The sequence below is a fragment of the Mastigoproctus giganteus genome, chromosome 1 (genome assembly GCF_048544385.1).
Source record: "Mastigoproctus giganteus isolate SK-2022 chromosome 1, ASM4854438v1, whole genome shotgun sequence".
Taxonomy (NCBI): Eukaryota; Metazoa; Arthropoda; class Arachnida; order Uropygi; family Thelyphonidae; genus Mastigoproctus; species Mastigoproctus giganteus.
The window spans coordinates 193642712-193662862 of record NC_143575.1 but is presented as its reverse complement, the minus strand read 5'-3'; the positions used below and the strand labels follow the sequence as shown (position 1 = coordinate 193662862).

Sequence of the window (20151 nt, the reverse complement as noted above, 5' to 3'; positions counted from 1 at the left end):
CGTTGGGACTACCTTGTCCATACTGTATTAGAAAGTGCTAATCACATTTTTGTTGCTTTTTGGCCTTTCACCTTTCTTCTACTACTATGGACAAGTATAGAAACGCAGTTCCTGATACATGGTCAGGTGTAGTCCCCTGATGAAATTACCGGATCGTATATCAACATTTGCTTCAGCTAACATCAGATTCTGCACATTTGCATTACCTATATTCGACCATTATCCAAATATGTTTCCCCCCCCACATCTGATGACAGCTGTACCACTTTTTAATTTTATTTTTATTTATTTGTGTTTTACTGTACAAATTTTACTTTACAGTTCACCCACCTTCTGTTGGCTATGTAATTCAGCCCATAATGTTCTTAATTCATCATATCATATGTAATGATATTCATCATATCATTAATATCATAACTTTTAGGTTATTAATATTCTTTCACATATCTACTACACTTCCTTTTCTAGTATCCTCACCCTTCTATTTTCTGGCACTCTGTGTAATTTTCACATACATTTATGCATCCTTTAATGCTGCTTTCCACTTTTAGGTGCATCTGTCATACCTGACTTATTAACCTTTCATTAACTGAAACTATTTCCTGAACTGGAAACTTTTTTTTCATCCACTGTAACATTTAATATATATATACACACCGGTTATAGTGATCACGTTTGCAAATTGAATTTTAATTCTAATAAATCGTGATTCTAATAAGCAAAAATCAATGAATATTAGCCACCGGCTATAAAAATAAAGATATAAAGCATAAATTTACACTTTATTACCAAAAAGTTTATTACCAATTAAATGATGCATGAAAATCAGGAGAATATTATCCACAGGTTAGCAAAATACAAATAAATTTATAATTATGTACATAGCTTAATTAATATACATATTAATTAAACATAACACTTTGTAATATGATTATAATTTTAAGTCACTTACATTAGATTGATTTAAATTATCACTACAAAGTCTATTTATAGATTTTTTTTCAATATTGTATAACGGTCTGTATTCACGACCACTTGCATCAGTTTCTTCCAATGCTCTCCTAAGGATGGTTATAGTTTCATGAGTTTGCCATTTTATAACTGGAATTTGTTCAGGTTCATCTTCATTTTCCTCCTCCTTGGTGAAATTATCAGTAACAGACTATGCAATTTCTTCTTCTGTTAAAGCTGTAGTAACTACCCTTTTATAACAGATTGTACAAACAAAAAGGTCCAATAAACTGAAAACTGCAAATTGTTTTTATTGTTTTATGGTTGTGACCTCTAGAAATGTGCTTTTGAAAAATATCACAGAGGCATTCAAAATCGATTCTTATAACTAAAGATGTGATTCTAATAAACGATGAAAGTGTAGTGCATTTTATTGATTTGAATCGGTTCTTTTAAATTTGATTCTCTAAAGTGGCTGATTCTAATAACCGGTGATCACTATAACCGGCACTACTGTATATATATATATATATAGGAGGTGGACAAAATAATGGAAACAACCATGATAAGAGTTACAGGTATGCACTAATATGGTGTTGGTACACCCATTGCTTTTAAACTATCCATTTTTATTCATCCACTCAAGCACCTTCCAGTCATTCTGTAGATTGAACAAAGTTCAGATATTATCCCATTCCTTTCTATATGGTGCAAATATAGAAGAACTCTTACTATATTTGAGTATTGACTTACTGAAATGTATTGAAATGTATAGCTAATGAATTGTATACTAGATGTATTACTACAGTACTATCAGTGATATTTCACAATACTTCATTCGTAGTAGTGAACTACAACAGTAATATGAGTGGCATCGATTTAATTGTATCTCAAATTATGACTACCTTCACAAGTTACCATGATATTGCCCTACCTCGAATAAGTAATGCTTCACCAATGGAGAAGACTATTGTTAGTTATTCTTGGCTGATACCACCACCCAGACGGCACCATTTCAAGGCTTATTGGCCTATATCGGTGGGTGTTGCAGTCATGCCAACCCAGTTATGAAGTATAACTCCACAATATGAGAGATGCCAAATGGTGTACATAGTAATAATACTAAGAAAAATTAAATGCACAAGGCATAATAAACTACAAATTGGAAATTCACTAGAGAACTGTTAGTGATATTTCACAATACTTGTTCATAGTAGTGAACTACAACAGTAGTATGAGTGGCATTGATTTAATTGTATCTCATTGCAACACCAGGGTACCTACCCGCCCACTGATGATAGGCCAATAAACCTTGAAACTGTGCCATCTGGGTGGCCGTATCCACCAAGAATAAGTAACAATAGTCTTCTCCATTGGTGAAGCCTTACTTATTTGAGGTAGTACAATATCATGGTAACTCGTTGTGAAGGTAGTCACAATATGAGATACAATGAAATCGATGCCACTCATACTATTGTTGTAGTTCACTACTACAAAGAAGTATTGCGAAATATCACTGATAGTTCTGTAGTGAATTTCCAATTCGTAGTTTATTATGCACTGTGCATTTATTTTTTCTTAATACTAGACGTATATAATTCATTAACTGTACTATGTCTTTTAAATAAACTATGAACAGGCACAATTTGGCCTCATTAGCCCTTGTGTCATTAAACATCATACCAAAACCAAAAAACTACCATCCAAAGGTTCGTTAACCTGTAGATTCTTAATATATGATGAATCACTGCTGATACCAGATCAAGAACATTGCTTTCCCTTTCCTCTTTAGCTAACACATTGTTGTAGAAAGCAATCATCTGGTAAATTAAGAAATGCTTTGTTACTGTGAGCTGTTGACCCACAAGTTCCATTATGAATACCTCTCCTTTCTGATTTTGCCTTAAACATATACACCTAGTATGTATGAGAACATTTAATATGAGATATGCAGATAAGTTATTTTAGAACTTGATAATATTTAATTATTTATATATCTTTATGTAGCTCAATCTGGGGTATTTGATCCATTAAATCAAGCTAGAAGTTCTATTTCCCCATTGCAGATGAAGGATGAAAACAGGTAATTTTTTTATGTTACAACAAGAACATAATATTAATAAATACAAATGGGCCTGTTGCTGGATTCCATTGTGTAAGGATCATTGTCATCTTGTCATTCTTGTCATTAAATTTATTACTGGATATATACAGAACATAATATCACTTTGTAATAGTGTGAAAAAAGTGTATAATTATAAATTTCCAGAGTGTATTTACTGAAGGGTCTGAGGTTGCTTAAGCAGGAAGGAATGCTACATCTGATAAGCTAGATCTGTGGAGAACTGAATGGGATTATGACCACTTCTCACCTTTCTGTCATGTAACTAGTAGTACAGAACCAGCTATGTGGCTGCTGAATGAATGAGGATGAGCTGCAAATATAGGACTAAGCCAACCAACTGAATAACAGTCTGAAAACTTGTTGTTATGGTAGGGAAAAAGCAGTCAAGATTCATGGCTGATTTTTGCTCAGAGCAAAAAAAAAGTATGACTGTGTTTGTTAGGGAACCAGGGCATATATTGCTAAACATATTACTGGAACAGCCATCAATGTTAGAAGCTTAAATGGAAAAGAAGTGGAACTAGCAGAAGAGCTATGTTGTAATGGTAAGAATATTAGGGAGCTTCAGCTAAACAATAATTATTAATTAATGTTTTGTAAAAGTAGGATAAAATACAAGGAAGTTGTTAGCAGTAGCTTTTAAAACTACTTTGGAAGGAAGTTAAACTGACTGAGAAGCATTATCCACTAGAGTCAGGTGGGCAGAATTTAATTTGAACAGCTGTGAGATGAAATTTGTCTTTGTATACAGCACAGTTAAATGCTCAGAAAAGAGATGAAAAGAATAATTCTTTAATATCTTAGAAAGAGTACTAAAATTAGTGACAAAGAAAGAACAGTATTCATTGGAGATTTAAATAGCATGGTAGGAAATGACAATTACAATTACAGAGATTAATATTAGTATTAGCAAAATGATGCTAGAAAGCAGGCTTATACAGCAGCAGCTGGGTGTGGGGAGACTATCATTGCCCACTTCATTTTCGTCTCCCTTACAATCTAATTCTTCTTTAAATTTATTCCGACTACTCACTTCCATAACACCAGCTGGAAGTTTGTTCCAGCAATCACTTGCCTTCTGGCTGAAAGCAAATTTTAGCACATCCATCCTTTTACAATTTAGATTTGTGTGCCCTTATATGTGTTGTCTGAGAAAGAGTAAGGATGCCAGATAAGTTTATTGAATCCATTTAAAGCTTTAAACACTTATGCTAAAACACCAGGTCTCATCTGGTAAGATGCTTAAATTTATAGAACTCAGATCTTTCTTGATAAGAGTACCATTTTATGCTCCTGACTAATGTTGTGCTTATCTGTGTCTATCCTAATAGTTCTACATCCTTTCTAAATTGGAGCTTGCAAACCAGGATGCAGTACTCAAGAAGTAGTCTAACCATTGCCTTATACAATGGGATTATCACCTCCCTGTTCCTGCTAGCAAAGTTCTTGTATATCATTGAGCAGACTGCTCAAGGAAAACTTCATATTGGACAGTGCAGTTACCTCTGCTCTGGTCTTTTTCATTCTTCACTATTTTGAGTGTGTTACCCAATTGGTTTGTTATTCTGGGATTATTATAGCCAAATGCAGTACCTTGCATTTATCAGCATTGAACTTCAATTGCCACTTCTTAGCCCACTACCTAATTTTTCCAGATCTTTTGCATTAATATGCCTTGATTCTTGGCATTAACCACCCTGCCAACTTTTGTAACATCTGCAAACTTTGACAATAAGCTTGTTGTGCCTTCCTCAGTATTGTTAATAAATATTAAAATCAGTAAGGATCCCAGCAACAAATCTTTACAGACCACACTAATAACATTAGTCCACAAAGACCAGTTGACATCAATAACCACACTGTTTCCTGTCACTTAGCCATTCCTTTACCCATAGCAGTAATGTGTCCCTAATGCCACACTGCTCAAATTTTCAGAGCACTCACTTATATGAAATCAAAAGCTTTGCTGAAATCTGAAGTGTATACATCTTAATCTTTTTTTGCATCCAGTTCCTTTGTGACTACATCATAGTAATTAATGAGATTGTTCAGACAAGATCTTCTTTTAACAAGTAATGCTGTGATTGCCGTATAAATGCATTCCTGTCAGGACGATCCTGCATTATTACTTCTTTAATCATTTGAGGTAAATTGGGAGCATTAGCAGAGACATATGATGCAAGAAACCAAGCATTTACAGCATCAGCCAAAAAAAAAAAAAAAATTCCTTTGCACCAAAAGTTTGTCCACTTCTTCCTCGAATTCATTTTAAGCTATCAACTTCTACAATGACAGATGGAAGTTTGTTCCAGCAATCAACTACCCGCTGGCTAAAGCCAAATTGCCACACATCTATTCTACAACTGTCTTTCGTCAATTTGAATTTATGCCCCCTTGGGTTCGTAATCTGAGCAAGTGGAAGAATCCTGTCAGAATTCAGCGTGCTCAACCCATTCAAGGCCTTATACACCTCAATCAGATCACCTCGCAGGAGCCTAGTCTCCAGATGCTGCAATTTCCAGAACTTAAGCCTTTCTTGGTAACAGCAATGCTTTGTTCAATCAATCTTGTTGCCCTTCTCTGTACTTGTTCTAGCAACTCTGCATCCTTTCTAAAATGAGGCCTCCAGATCTGTATGCCATACTCAAGGCGTGGTTTGACCATTGCCTTATACAAAGGGATAGTCACCTCTTTTTCCCTGCTAACTAAATTCCTGTTTATCATTGACAAGACCCCATGACCTAGTAGTAGTGGCATGTGATGCAAGAAAGCAAGTGTATGAGCTTATGCAGCATCAGCCAAAAAAAAAAAAAAAAAAAAAAACCTGTTCTGACAGCCTGTCTGCATGGCTCTGAAAACTTTACATCCAACTGTGCAATTACCCTGAGGTCTTTTTCATTTTTTCATTCTCCACTACCCGAGTGTAGTACCACACAGTTGGTACATTTCTTTGGGATTACTCCTATCCATATGCAGTACTTTGCATTTGTCAATGTTAAACTTCAGTTACCACTTCTCAGCCCATCTGCCCAACTTTTCTAGATCCTGTTGCAGTAACACACTGCCATTACTGTCATTAACAACCCTGCCAACCTTTGTATCATCAGAAAACTAGGACATTAAGCCTGATATACCTACATCAATATCATTGATAAATATACAAAACAACAATGAGCCCAACACTGAACCCTGGGGGACTCCACTAATACCATTAGCCCACGAAGAGCAGTGTCTATTGATTACCGCTCTGTCTTCTCCCCTCAACCATCCCTTTATCCATAGCAGGAATTTGTCCTTAATGCCATACTGCTCCAATTTGTACAGTAGTCTTCCATGTGCAACAGTATCAAAAGCTTTCCTGAAATCCAAGTATATGATATCAAAATTATTTTTCGCATCCAGTTCCTCTGTGATCACACATAGTATCCAATCAAATTGGTCAGACAAGACTTTCCCTTAACAAACCCGTGCTGTGTCTGAATTATTACTGCAGGCCTGTCTAGATAATCATGCAGTGCTTCTTTAACCAGTGACTCCATTATTTTTCCCAGAACAGAAGTTAAACTAACAGGTCTGTAATTACTCGTGTCACCCTTTATAAATCAGAGTTGTATTTGCACATCTCCAGTGGGGAATTCCCCCTAAGTCCAACGATGCTGTCATAATTATAACTAAGGGTTTGCTTACTTCCTTTGCCACCTCCATTAATATAACTGGATAGATTCCATCCACTCCAGGTGCCTTTCTTATGTTTAACTTCAATTTATTCTCCACTTTGCTCTCAGTTATTACAAAATCATTTAGCTCCCTCTTAGGGTTTAATAAGCTTCTGTCCTCCACTTCCCTACAGAGTTCCTCATGTGTGAATCTAGATGCAAAATAGTCTTGTTCTTTTTGTCTGATATCTGAGTGGGATCATCAACACTCAAACCATCAATATCAAGTGGACCAACCTGATTCATCCCCCTCCTTCTAGAGGTTATGTAATTAAAGAAATCTTTGCTCTTTTCTTTGCATCCTTTGCCAAAGATTTCTCGTAGTCTCCCTTTGCTTGTGTAACCTCCTATGTGATTTGATTACAGCCTAGCTTATATCTACCATAGGCTTCTGTGTCACCTGATAATATATATGCATCCCGTGCATTTTTCTTCTCTGCCATGAGTCTCATTAGAGCATCTAGTAGTAATAATAGTAACAGTTGCATGTGATGCAAGAAAGCAAGCTTATGTAGCATCGTCCAAAAAAAAAAAAAAAAACAATTTCACACAACCATTTCCTCTTAAAGTTTGTCCAGTCACTCCTTGAATTTATTTAAGCTATCAACTTCCACAACGACAGATGGAAGTTTGCTCCAGCAGTTAACCACCCATTGGCTAAAGGAAACGTTTTGCACATCAATTCTACAACTGTCTTTCCTCAATTTGAATTTATGCCTCCTCAGGTTCATTATCTGAGCAAGCGGAAGAATCCCATCAGAATTCAGCTCGCTCAACCCATTCAAGGACTTACACACCTCAATCAGATCACTTTGCAGATGCCTAGTCTCCAGCCGCTGCAATTTGCAGAACTTAAGCCTTTCTTGGTAAGAGATCTCCTTCATTCCTCTCACCAATCTTGTTACCCTTCTCTGTACATGCTCAAGCAACTCTGCATCCTTCCTAAAATGAGGCCTCCAGACCTGTATGCCATACTCAAGGCATGGTTTGACCATTGCCTTATACAAAGGGATAGTCACCTCTTTTTCCCTGCTAGCAAAATTCCTGTATATTATTGACAATACCCCAAGACCTGCTCTGGCAGCCTGTCTGCATTGTTTAGAAAACTTCATATCTGTCTGTACAATCACTCCCAGGTCTTTTTCATTTTCTGCCACCCTAAGTGTAGTACCACACAGTTGGTACGGATCTGACATCTGTTTGGGCCTAAACGTTGAACAGTATTTCTTAGTTGGTTTGAAAAACCTATCATTTAGATGCTTCCTATCAAATTCTAAATGGGGAGCATCTAAATGCTCCCCATTTAGAATTTGCTGTTGGTAACAGCAGCAGTTGGTCCTACTGTATAGAATTTAAAAATTTTCTGAGACCACTATAGTCTTTATGAAAAAAAAAAAAAAACCTTTCCCTTTACTTCTGATGATAGTTACATCTTTAAGTAAATCCCACATCACTATACTGTAATCACTGCCATCTAGTGGTTCCTTTATCTGTAAATTCTTAATGCATGAAGAATCACTGCTGATAATCAGATCAAGAGTATTACTTGATCTGGTTGCCTCTCGAACATGCTGCTGTAGAAAACAATCATCTAGTAAATCCACAGAAGTCTTGCTAGTGTGCACGTGACCAACCCACAAGTTCTAGTCAATATCTGGGAAGTTAAAATCCCTCATTATAAGACATTATGATTTGCTAGCCCACTCTATTTCCCTGTATAGTTATCCATTGTACTCATCAGAGTCATTTGTCCTATAACACACTTTTACCCTCATTTTTGCTTTCACAATGCTTTTTTCACACCAAACTGACTCAACGTTGCACTGTCCACCAATGTCAACTAGATGCACTGCCTTAGGTTTTATGTGTTCCTTAATTAACAGCATAATCCCTCCTCCCTTTGCTGCTCAAGCAGTTTTTTTATATAGAATATAAATTGCTTTGGGAGGCACAATATGGCCTAAGTAGCCCTTGCACCAGAAAACACCACAACAACAACAACCCCCCTCCCTTCCTATCCTGTCTATCCTTTCTGTATGCATTGTACTCCCCAAATTCCAATTCCACATTCCTTATATCTGTGTGATACCATGTATCTGATATCCCAACAATATCTGCCTTTGATGTCTTGACCAGCACTTCAAATTCATCAAATTTATTTATTATACTCCTAGCATTGGTGTACATGCTAGTATACATGCACCTGTTCTTACTCTTAGTTACCCTAACACATCCCATGTATTTACTTAGTTGTATGAGAGTCATCATGGAAAATCACTTAGAGTGATTTTCCATGATGACTCTCAGCAGTTCCTGAAATCCTCAGCAACTTGCTTTCCAGGCTGCTTCTCATTCCAATAGAAGCAGTGCAAGAATCACTTCCACCTCTGCCTTCGGCTGCTGTTAATCTATTAGTCTGTGAATTCCCCCAAGCTGCCAGTTTTCTGATGCACCTAACATTGCCTCGATAGCATCAGCAAATATTCTTTTTACTCTTTCTATATAAGTGTATCCCATGCCTGTAGAAGCAATCTCTCTTGTTAACAAGGAGAGATACCAGGATAAACCTAACAATAATGGTAAATTGCTACTATAATTTTTACTGTATTTCAACATAAAGATGACCACTAGTTTATGTGGAGAGAGACATAATAGCAACACGCCGACCAGGCTAGCCGAGTGGGTAAAGTGCCTGCCTGGCAACCCAAAGGTCGTGTGTTCGAATCCCGCTTCGGGCTTGGATCAAAGTACTGCAAAAAAAAAAAACCTTGGGAGGTGCACTATGACCAAAGAAGCCAATGCATCAACAACTACCAAAAAAAAAAAAAAAAAATAGCAACACGCATAGCGTTTTGACTACATCATTAGAGAAAAGGGTCTTAACTTAGTTAAATTCAAGGAATAAAGTGGATTTGAGACTACAAATGACCCATTGTCTTGCATTGAACAAATTAAAAATGGTAATTAGTGTCAAAAATAAGAGGTATAAGAGTGTTAAAATGGTGAATATTGAAAATTTCCTGTATTTGCCAACAACTGTCAAATGTAGAAAACTTTTTCGTAAGTCAAATGGAATTATGGATGTTATGATTTATGCCATTCTTAGATGAAGAATGATAAAAATTTGAGAGAACTTTAATGAAGCTGGAAAAGAAGTATACAGAGTGAAGATCTCTAAAGATGGAAAATTCATAATTCCATGGTGGATTCAAGAAGTTAAAGATGCATTTATAGGCACTTATTATAAGTGCCTATAAAAGACAAGTGTAAAAAGACTATGATGTGTGTGAAAGAAAAATCTTGAGATGATGTTGAGAAAGATATGTGAAAGAGGCATCAGGTAGATGGAAAGTGATTTTGCATTTAGTTGAAAATTGCAGTACAAGTAGAAAAACCATAACTTAGGTAATCAAAAATGATATGGGGGGGGGGGGGGTAAGGTTAAAACAGAAGAGAAGGATATATTTTAAAAGTATGGAATATATACCCAGGACTGTACTTACACTTCTCGAGGGCCGAGGCACTAAGCTCTTGTGGCCCCCCCCCTTTAAAGATACCAGTGTCCAAAAAAAAAATAATTGTTTATTCTGATTATATTTATATATGCAAGTTTTATCAGAATAAACAATTATTTTTACTGATCTGTTTAAATGCAAGCGTTGCAATACTGTGAAATATAAAAAACAGTACTGAACTATTTTCAAATTTGATCTTCTTTTTCTCATTGCCTGTTTTGTTTAGATGCTTCAGATTTCTATTTTTACTGCATTATTAACTGCTAAATTAAACTAAATTTCACAGTTTTCAGATCTCAGCTTATATAGATTCTGAAATCTATGGGTGATCCAATTAAAATAGTTTCCGTAGAGCGAATAAAATTTCCTTATAACGAACGGATTTCAAGAGACCTGGGTATGCATTGTTTGCACCTTGGCCTTTAGACAATAGAGCTGCTGTAGAATGCAAGAATTAAGAACTAAAGGGACACTTCACAATTTAGTGGTGTCTGTAACACATTTATAACTGACTCCCACATATTGTACCGAGAAGTCACTTTGGTCAACTGCTTTCTTGTGTTCATAGACAGTGGAAAAGATTAAGGCATATTCCTGTCTCGGATAATACGGTGTGGTGAACGTGTGTTCTTCTGTTACACCCTATTAGAGAATTAGGAGAGAGTCATTTTCTTTTAATTCGGAAATTAATCTGCTCTTTCACAGAAATGAGTCATTCACACCTTCAGTAAATTTCACATGTCACTGTTTACATGGTAGGTACAAGTGGGCCCTAGTTTAGATCAGGGCATTAAAAAAAGAAATCGCTTTAAAAATTGGAGATTACAGAGGCCATGCGAGTCCCGAGGCTAGTGCCTCATATACCTGTTCATAAGTACGGCCCTGCATATACTTTGAGTTGCTAAACAAAGTAGCTGAAGACATCACTGAAGAAGAGGAAAAGATTGAAATGGAGGAACTTCAGATACAGTTTTCATTATTGAGGTGGAAAAAATAGTGAAAAATATAATATTTAATAAGGTAGTTGGTGTAGAGGTGCCTCCGTAGCCAGGTGGGCAGGAGCAGCAGTTCTTAGCATACACTTCTTGATTAGACCGGGGTTTGAGCTCGTGACCACCAAATACAGAGGATGCAGAAAGGTCAGGGAATGACCACTGCATATCCTCGGAGCAATATGGTATTAGTTGCTAATGCTCCTAAAAACCAAATAACAAACAACAAACAAACAGTTGGTGTAGATGAAATTAAATCTTAAATGTTGAAAGTTGGAAGGAGAATAGTACCATCGTGTTATCAATCACATTATCCAGAAGTCATTTTGCAGATAATAAATTCCAGAAGATTGGAGCAAGACATTAATTGCACCAATATACAGGGTGTTTCAAAAGTGATGGTCAATAATGTAAAGGTGAACTGTACAGACTACAATATGCAAAAAAAAAGCTAGTAAACATGGGTCTTTAAATGAATCGTTTTCGAGATATTGCACATTTCTAGTTGGGATCCACCACTGACTTGTTTGTTTAGGTTAGGTTATGCTCATTCTCTCCCTTTCCCCTCTCTCAATGCTCTGAGACATAGCAGGCATACTAGTACTTGTCAAAGGATAGTCAACATGGAAAGAGGTTACAGCAACAAAGAGTATGCAGACATGCACTTCATGTTTGGTAAAGCCAATGGCAATGCATTTGAGGCTGCACTTTTGTACCAAGAAGCATTTCACTGCCAAAGGCAGCCCAACAGGTGCACATTCCTCAGGGTACATCAGTGCCTTAGAGAACATGGGCACTTCGCACATGGAGTACGAGCAGGTAGGCCCAGAAGCATAACACCTGATGTTGAGGAAGGGGTGTTAGAAAGAATAGAACAAAATCCAGGAATTTCGACAAGAAGGATTGCTCTGCAAGAGCATGTACTGAGTCATAGCAGTATGTGGCGAATTTTACATCACCAATTACTGTACCCGTACCGTATCCAGCATGTACAAGATCTCAGCAATACAGACTACCCTCCCAGAGTTTACTTCTGCCAGTGGATGCAACCACAGTGTGTCCTGAACCCCCAATTTTTAAACAACATTTTGTTCACTAATGAAGCTGGGTTTATTCGTGATGGTGTTTTTAATGTGCTTATGCCAAGAGAGATTGGGAGTCAGGTAATCCCTAACAAAGATGTGTGATCTTGTCTAGAAATCTGAGTGTTTTTGCAAGAAGTAAGACAGGACTGAGTTTCAGACAGATTTAAGTCGTAAGTTATAGTTTAAGTTTTAGAAGGATTGAAGTTTTTCTTTGTCCCACTGGAGATTGACATTTGAGGAATTTGTGGTGGGTATTTGAGAATTTGAGGGGAAGAACATTTTTGCAGGGAAAGGTTTCTCAAACTGGAAGATGGACTGTAGCATAATATCATCAGCAAAACTATGGATAGGATTTCCAGTGAGTGGAAGGAGGTCATTAATATACGAGAGGAAAAGAGTGGAGAAAGATGCCAATCCTTAGGGAACACAACAGAAAGCCATCTACCATCATCTGCAGTGAGTCATCAGAGAGAGAGAAACTGGATATCCAATTTAAAAAAAAAACAGTTGGCAGTACATAAGATGGGAACTTGTTTAGAAGACTTTTATGTCAAATCCATTCAAAAGCCATAGAAATGTCAAGAACAACTGTTTGAGTTGATAAAGTTTGTCCCAATTGTCAGTGTTTAAAAAGTTGCTAAATAGCAGCCTATTAATAAGGATTCCACATTGTATTTTTCTGTCATGATAAAATATTCGGTGAATTCACTGTCTAAGTATTTATCGAAAGAAAACTTTCCAGTTAGTCACAGAATAAGTCATGGGTCAGTAACTTGTCAAGGGTTGTTGAAATGCATTTAGAAAGTTTCATTTCGAATTTAAATTGGTACAAGATCAAATTGTGCATTTTTGTAGTGACCATAGCAGAGTATTGTTGGGGTGATTAAGTGAAATTGCTTAGTGGTGCCATTTGGGATAGTCCTGAAATTTCAGTTACTGTGTTGTCACCAGTGTAGTTTGCTGATTCCTGTAATAAATATTACTTAAGAAAATCAGTTTGGATATTTCACATTTTTTTGTTCAGTTTTTGGTTGGTAGCAAAAGCCTCAGGCTTCCTTGCACTGTGTGACCAACTGATGCTAATACCAAATACTGGTACCTTTCAATGATAAAGGCTAACTTTTGGCTGTCAAGCCTTAAGCTATAGAGATTACAATATTATCCATGGGTTGTCCTGAATTGTTGATATAATTTTATACGAACAGAATCAGCAAGAGGTGACTGTTTCTTGTATAATACTCAGGGTACTGAAATCATGACCGCTTCAGACCTGCTGGTTTCTCATCAGACAATGGGCAGCCTTTGTTAGCAAATATGTGCTGATTTGTGAATAATATATTGAGTCTAAGTGAGCTGCCAAGCTGTTTCTGTATCTTTAACCCTTAACACTGGATTGTATTTGCTCTACTCAGCAAAATAGTGAAGTATATATTTCAACATAGGCATTGAAATATTTGAAAATTACTGACCGTTGTAATTTTAAAATTAAAATTTGGTTCCCTTTAGTAACTTTCAGTGTCAGCCTCTCCATGCACTTGGAGATACTAAAATGTTCCCCAAGACAAACTGAATTTGAGGATGCATAGTGTTCAAATTATTTCGGTACCTACTGAAATACAGACTTATACAACCTTTACAAAATTAATAATTTATCTACCACAGAGGAACAATGATTTATCTACCACAAGAGCATAAAAGTTCAAAAAGTAAAGACGGTTCTATGATATCACTAATTATTAATTTTGTTTACTTTGATATTGTTGATAATGCAATTTGCAATACATGTTAACTGCTTCTTCTGCATTGAGGAAGAAGTGTATGTGAAAATATTGGTCTCAAGGGTGGGTTGCCTGAAATTTCAGTTATTGTGTTGGAATTGAAATAGTGGAACTTCTAGGATGAATTTACAGTACAGCCAATTTATTGTTTATTGAGGTTCAACAAATAAGCTCATGTTTACAAGAGAAAATTACAAACTTTCTGCAATTTGTAGACTGTACTTGATAATATACTGCAGTTTAATAAATTGGTTATAATTTGTAAATTATGTGAGCAGCCTCCTTTACTATTTGTAACCATATAGTGTATATGTTTTTGTGCTGGACATAAGGCAATTAACATTGCTAAGTTACTATATAAAAGAAGCAACCTGTTGTGTAAATATTTTATCACGTAAAAAGCAACTTTTGTAATGATATTCTTTTAAAAAATACATATTTTTTTCAGTTTTTTAAAAAAAATTGCCTGCATACTTTCAACTGCTGCAAATAATGCAGTGGCTTTAATACTTAAAACAGAATGATTCTTGTGTTTCCATGAAAGTACAAGCTGCATTTTTTAAAATATGAGCAGTGACAGCCTGTTTTGAGACTTATGGCCTTTCCCAAGATAGCAGGTTCTGTAGTGACAATTCCTTAACAAAAAATGAAGTTGTTCAGTCTAAGTTTGTCATATGGGGAATTTTAGAAATTAATTGGCTTATATCATATAGCCTGGATAAAATTATATCAAGTATAACCTTTACTTTCCTGTTCACTTTAGTGGTCTACAGATCAGCTGCTGTAAAAAAAAAGTGGAAATGCTTATTTGGATGTTGTACATCCAGAGTCTTTTCACTTCATTTCCAGTAAGTTATAACTTTCCAATGACTGTAGCAGATCTGTTTCCCTTTTTTTTGAAAATGTTCTGAAGTTGTAAATGTGCAAGAAGTATGGGTTTGACAGTACAAAAGGAACAGTTGTTTTGCATGAAATGGCATATGATGGAACTTCTGGAGTTGTGCAGCAATGCTAAAGTGGAACATTATTTTTGCTGAGGCAGCACTGATGCAAATGTGCCAAGATTTGTCCATTATCCTAACATTTTAGTGAAAGTACTTCCAGAATTTGAATACCAGTGGTTGGTTACCAATTAAAAACGGTATAACATTCTGCAAACGGTGCACCTGCCAATGATGAAACCCAAAAATATGTTACATCAATAATAAGAGAAAAGCAAAAGGGGGGGGGGGTAAAGGATCATTGTTATAGACCATATGATTTGATTTGATTTGATTCATCTATGAGATGGGAAAAAAAAAAGGCTACAAGTTTGCCACTCACACTGGATGGATGAATTTCTTACAAATGTATTTTATTTATTAGAAAGAAGTACTAAAAGGAAACGGCCACAGAAGTTTCAACATTTTCATAGCAAATTTTATAATTTGTGCCAATGTGAAAGTATAATGCATGTTGGGGATAATGATAGTACCATCCACTTGAAACTTGCAAAACAAAACATCTTAAAACTTAGTATTAAGAAGACAACAAAAAATAGTTTTGATGAAAGTGGAATTTACCTTCAGCAATACTATATTATAATTTTAAGTGAATTTTTTTATATAATTCAGGAAGCTCAAATTGAATAACTTCATTTTCCTGGTTTTCTGAAGGAATTAGTAATAGTGTCATGTGATGCAAGAAAGCAAGCGTATGAGCTTATGTAGCATCAGCCAAAAAAAAAAAAATTTCACACAACCATTCCCTCTAAATATTTGTCCAGTACCTCCTTGAATTTAAGCTATCAACTTCCACAATGACATATGGAAGTTTGTTCCAGCAATTAACCACACACTGGATAAAGGCAAATTTCCACACATCTATTCTACAACTGTCTTTCGTCAATTTGAATTTATGCCCCCTTAGGTTCGTAATCTGAGCAATTGGAAGAATCCCATCAGAATTCAGCATACTCAACCCATTCAAGGCCTTATACACCTCAATCAGATCACCTTGCAGGTGCCTAGTCTCCAGCCACTGCAATTTGCAGAACTTAAGCCTCTCTTGGTAAGAGGATCCCTTCATTCCCCTCACCAATCTTGTTGCCCTTCTCTGTAAATGCTCAAGCAAATCTACATCCTTCCTAAAATGAGGCCTCCAGACCTCTATGCCTGACCATTCCCTTATACAAAGGGATAATCACCTTCTTTCCCTTGCTAGAAAAATTCCTGTATATCATTGACAAAACCCCATGACCTGCTCTTGCAGCCTGTCTGCATTGCTCAGAAAACTTCATATCTGACTGCACAATTACTCCCAGGTCTTTTTCATTTTCTACCATCCTAAGTGTAGTGCCACACAGTTGGTATGTTCCTCTGGGGTTACGTCTACTCATATGCAGTACTTTGCATATGTCAATGTTAAACTTCATTGCCACTTCTCAGCCCATCTGCCCAAATTTTCTAGATTCTGTTGCAGTAGCACACTGCCATTACTGTCATTAACAACCCTGCCAACTTTTGTATCATCTACAAACTTCGACACTAAGCCTGATATACCTTCATCAATATCATTGATAAATATACAAAACAACTGTGGGCCCAACACTGAAACCTGTGGAACTCCACTAATAACATTAGTCCATGATGAGCAGTGCCCATTGATTACCACCCTCTGTCTTCTCCCACTTAACCATCCTTTTATCCATTGTAGCAACTTACCCTTAATACCATTCTGCTCCAATTTGTACAGTAGTCTTCCATGCGCAACAGTGTCAAAAGCTTTCCTGAAATAACAGTATATGATATCAAAATTATTTTTTGCATCCAGTTCCTTTGTGACCACATCATAATAACCAATCAAATTTGTCAGACAAGACTTTCCCTTAACAAACCCATGCTGTGTCTGAATTATTGCTGTGGTCTTGTCTAGATGATGCTGCAGTACAACCAGTGACTCCATTATTTTATCCAGAACAGAAGTTAAACTAATTGGTCTGTAATTACTCGTGTCACCCTTCAATCCCCCTTTGTGAATTGGGGATACATTGACACATCTCCAGTCCATGAGGACCTCCCCTGAGTCCAAGGATTGTTACTAGAAACCAGCTACTGTCTGATGAGAGACCTATTCCTAGTTTTGAAATAGACTGTCAAGCAGGGTTTCATTTTAAGTAAATGGCAGATTGTCTTTTTAGAGGAAGCAATTTTTTAAATGTAGTAATACCAGGGTAACTTATAAAAACTAAGTTTATTCTGTTGTGAATACTAAGACTATTGTATTAACGGTAACTGAAAGTCTACTAAATAGAAGAGTGGACAAAATAGTCCTCATACTTAATTTTGTCCAGGCCATATAACATTATCTGTATTATAATTATATACTATGCAAATAAATTAATATTTATTATATATTGTCTAAATATCATCAAACATTATATCAAAGTTTGAAATAACCAAATTTGCAATGATTAAAGTGAATTCACAAATCCATTCAGTCAAGTGAAGTTGCAATGAACAAACCAGTTTTTATTCAAGCTAGGGATCATTATGATTGCTGTCCTTCCATGTCATGTGGAAAAGGCCTTAGTTAGAGTTCCACCTAAGAATTCAAACTTAAGCCTTTTAAAAATTTTTTTGTTGTTATTCTAAAAATTGCATTCAGGGGAGATCTTATATGGGCATTTTTCATATCTTGATCAAGTTAATGTCTCAGGCAAGGATTTCAATTTTTTTTTTTTTTTTTTTTTTTTTTTTTCATGCTAACAAGTTGAGAGTTTATATTCTCCACAAAGCAAACAAGTTTGGCCACAGAATGTATGCAATTTACATACACATTATACTGATGCCTCTTAGCCTTAGTTGCTTCAATACAAAATCAGAAATAAAGCAAACAAACTATCCAAAGATAAATTATCAATATATCTTCCCTTGAAATTTGTACAGAGGAATGCTGTGGTCACATGAAAATTTAGATCATTACGAAAGTTTTAAAGAGTGCTGTATAGTAAATGCATGAATGGCATTAAGCCTGAAATTCAGATCATGGATAGTGAATATAAAGGATAGAATTGAGTAATAAATGTGGGTTAGATGATGACTGAGTGTGGCATAAAGTGTTTGATGCTGAGAGTGTTTAAATTGGAAAAGTACGTATTTTTTTAATTTTTTTGCATTTTTCTCTAAAAGGTGTAATTTAGTTGGTATTAAGGGCTAAAGATGTGAAAGCAAATCAGCTTTTCTTAGATTAGGTAGATCATTTTACATTTGTGGGTCATCTGAGATTTAAACAAATGTGGTAGTTTATTAAGCATTGCATGATATTTCAAAAATATTTCACGACACTGTGTAAACTCTGTAAATACTTTTTTATTTGACAATAACCTATTACCTCTACCACTGCTGCTGATTAATATTCAATCTTTTGGTAACTATGATTGTGTTGACCTTTACCTTCACTATGACAAACAGATAATACACAAGACATGTATTGGCCTTAGTTACTTTTGTGAAAAAGAGTGAATATGAATTTATTTTAGAACTGAGTTCTGTTATAGTACTCTAGTAACCAATTTTTTTTTTTTTTTTTTTGACTAAAAAGATGCAACTTTATAATTCAAAAGGATAGCATTACATTTTGTTTAATTTATTTTATGTTTTTTTATCCAGTCCTGAAGAACGCCTCAAACAGCTGGAAAAAAAAGTAACGGAGCTAATGGAAGAAAGCTGTCTTGCTGCTTATCGTAGAGAATTGAGATTGGTGAGATTTAGTTCCTGAAGCACTTTCTACTATTCTAAAAATTACATTGATTGTGTAGAACAAATTATAAACATTTATTTCTGTGAGCATATCACACAAAAAGAAAAAATATCATGATTCATTTGCAATGACAGAATATATAGATGGATAAAATATACTCAAATTATAGATATATATATAAAATATACTGAAATTTTAAAATGAAAAAAACTAAATACTATTCAAAACTGGTATCAGTTATTATAATTGACTTGTCAGAGAATTTACAAATAATGTCTTAAATTAATCAATGTCATAATGATTAAATAACTTTTAAATAATTATTTAAATTACTACTATTACTTGTATATTCAGTTCTGAATTTGCTTAGAAACTAAATTAAAATTAAATTGTCTAATACCTTTACAAAATATCTATAATGATATGTGGCATAAAGATATAAACTCAGTATATTCTAAACTGTCTTGGCAACAGTTTAGAAGTTTTTGGCTCTTTAGTTAAGGGACATCATCCTTAGAGATGCTTTTATGAAGTATTATAACAGATTCATAGCTGTCAGCTCGCCACATTTATGGTGAGAAATCCTTCTTTTTGACTTGATTTGATCCCTCCTTTGTCTGACTGTCGTTCTGTACTGTACTCGTACTGTACTAGAGTTCAGTACCATAGAGAGAGTGTCTTTGTCTTTTTGCAGAAACACCATTTTTCTCCATTTTATTTTTGCAAAGAATAGTAAAACCAACTGCATTACAATTGGAATTTTAAAAAAAATAATTCTGCAGATTTTTTTTCTTAATTTCTTTTAAGAATACCACCATGATAAAGGCCTGAGAATAGTTTGCCATAATTTTTCAGTTAGTCATAAAAACAAACTTTATTCTGCAGGTTTTCATTTCCAGTGCAATGCATATGTTACAGCCCAAGGATTATAGCCTCTTTCAATTTAGAAATAAATGAAGATTAATGAAAGAACTTTGTTTATGAAAAAAAAAAAATTACTCAAGATTTATTTTCAAAGAAATTAAATTATACATTTTAAACTGATAACTTGCAATGCCAATGGATTCTAGAAATATGAACCAAAACATTGCCCTCACCTGTAAATAAATTAGTAAAGGCTGCAGACCAATGAGAGACAAGTACAGAGACACTGCATCATGAATGATAAAGCAAGTTGATGTGGTAAAACTTTACCATAAACTGTTTTTTTATGTATGGTAAAAAAAAAATGAAAGAAAAAAGAATTAGA

General features: G+C 35.3%; 1 protein-coding gene across 4 annotated transcripts in view; it reads left to right on the top strand.

The window, feature by feature from the left end:
• Positions 1–20151, top strand: part of nompB (intraflagellar transport protein 88-like protein nompB) — a 226029-nt gene that overhangs the window by 36074 nt on the left and 169804 nt on the right. For all 4 annotated transcript variants that reach the window (XM_090383716.1, XM_090383697.1, XM_090383706.1 and 1 more), the window contains exons 6-7: positions 2959–3034; positions 18812–18902. In XM_090383716.1, the coding sequence (XP_090239842.1) occupies positions 2959–3034; positions 18812–18902 (167 nt within the window). The remainder of the gene's footprint in view (positions 1–2958; positions 3035–18811; positions 18903–20151) is intronic.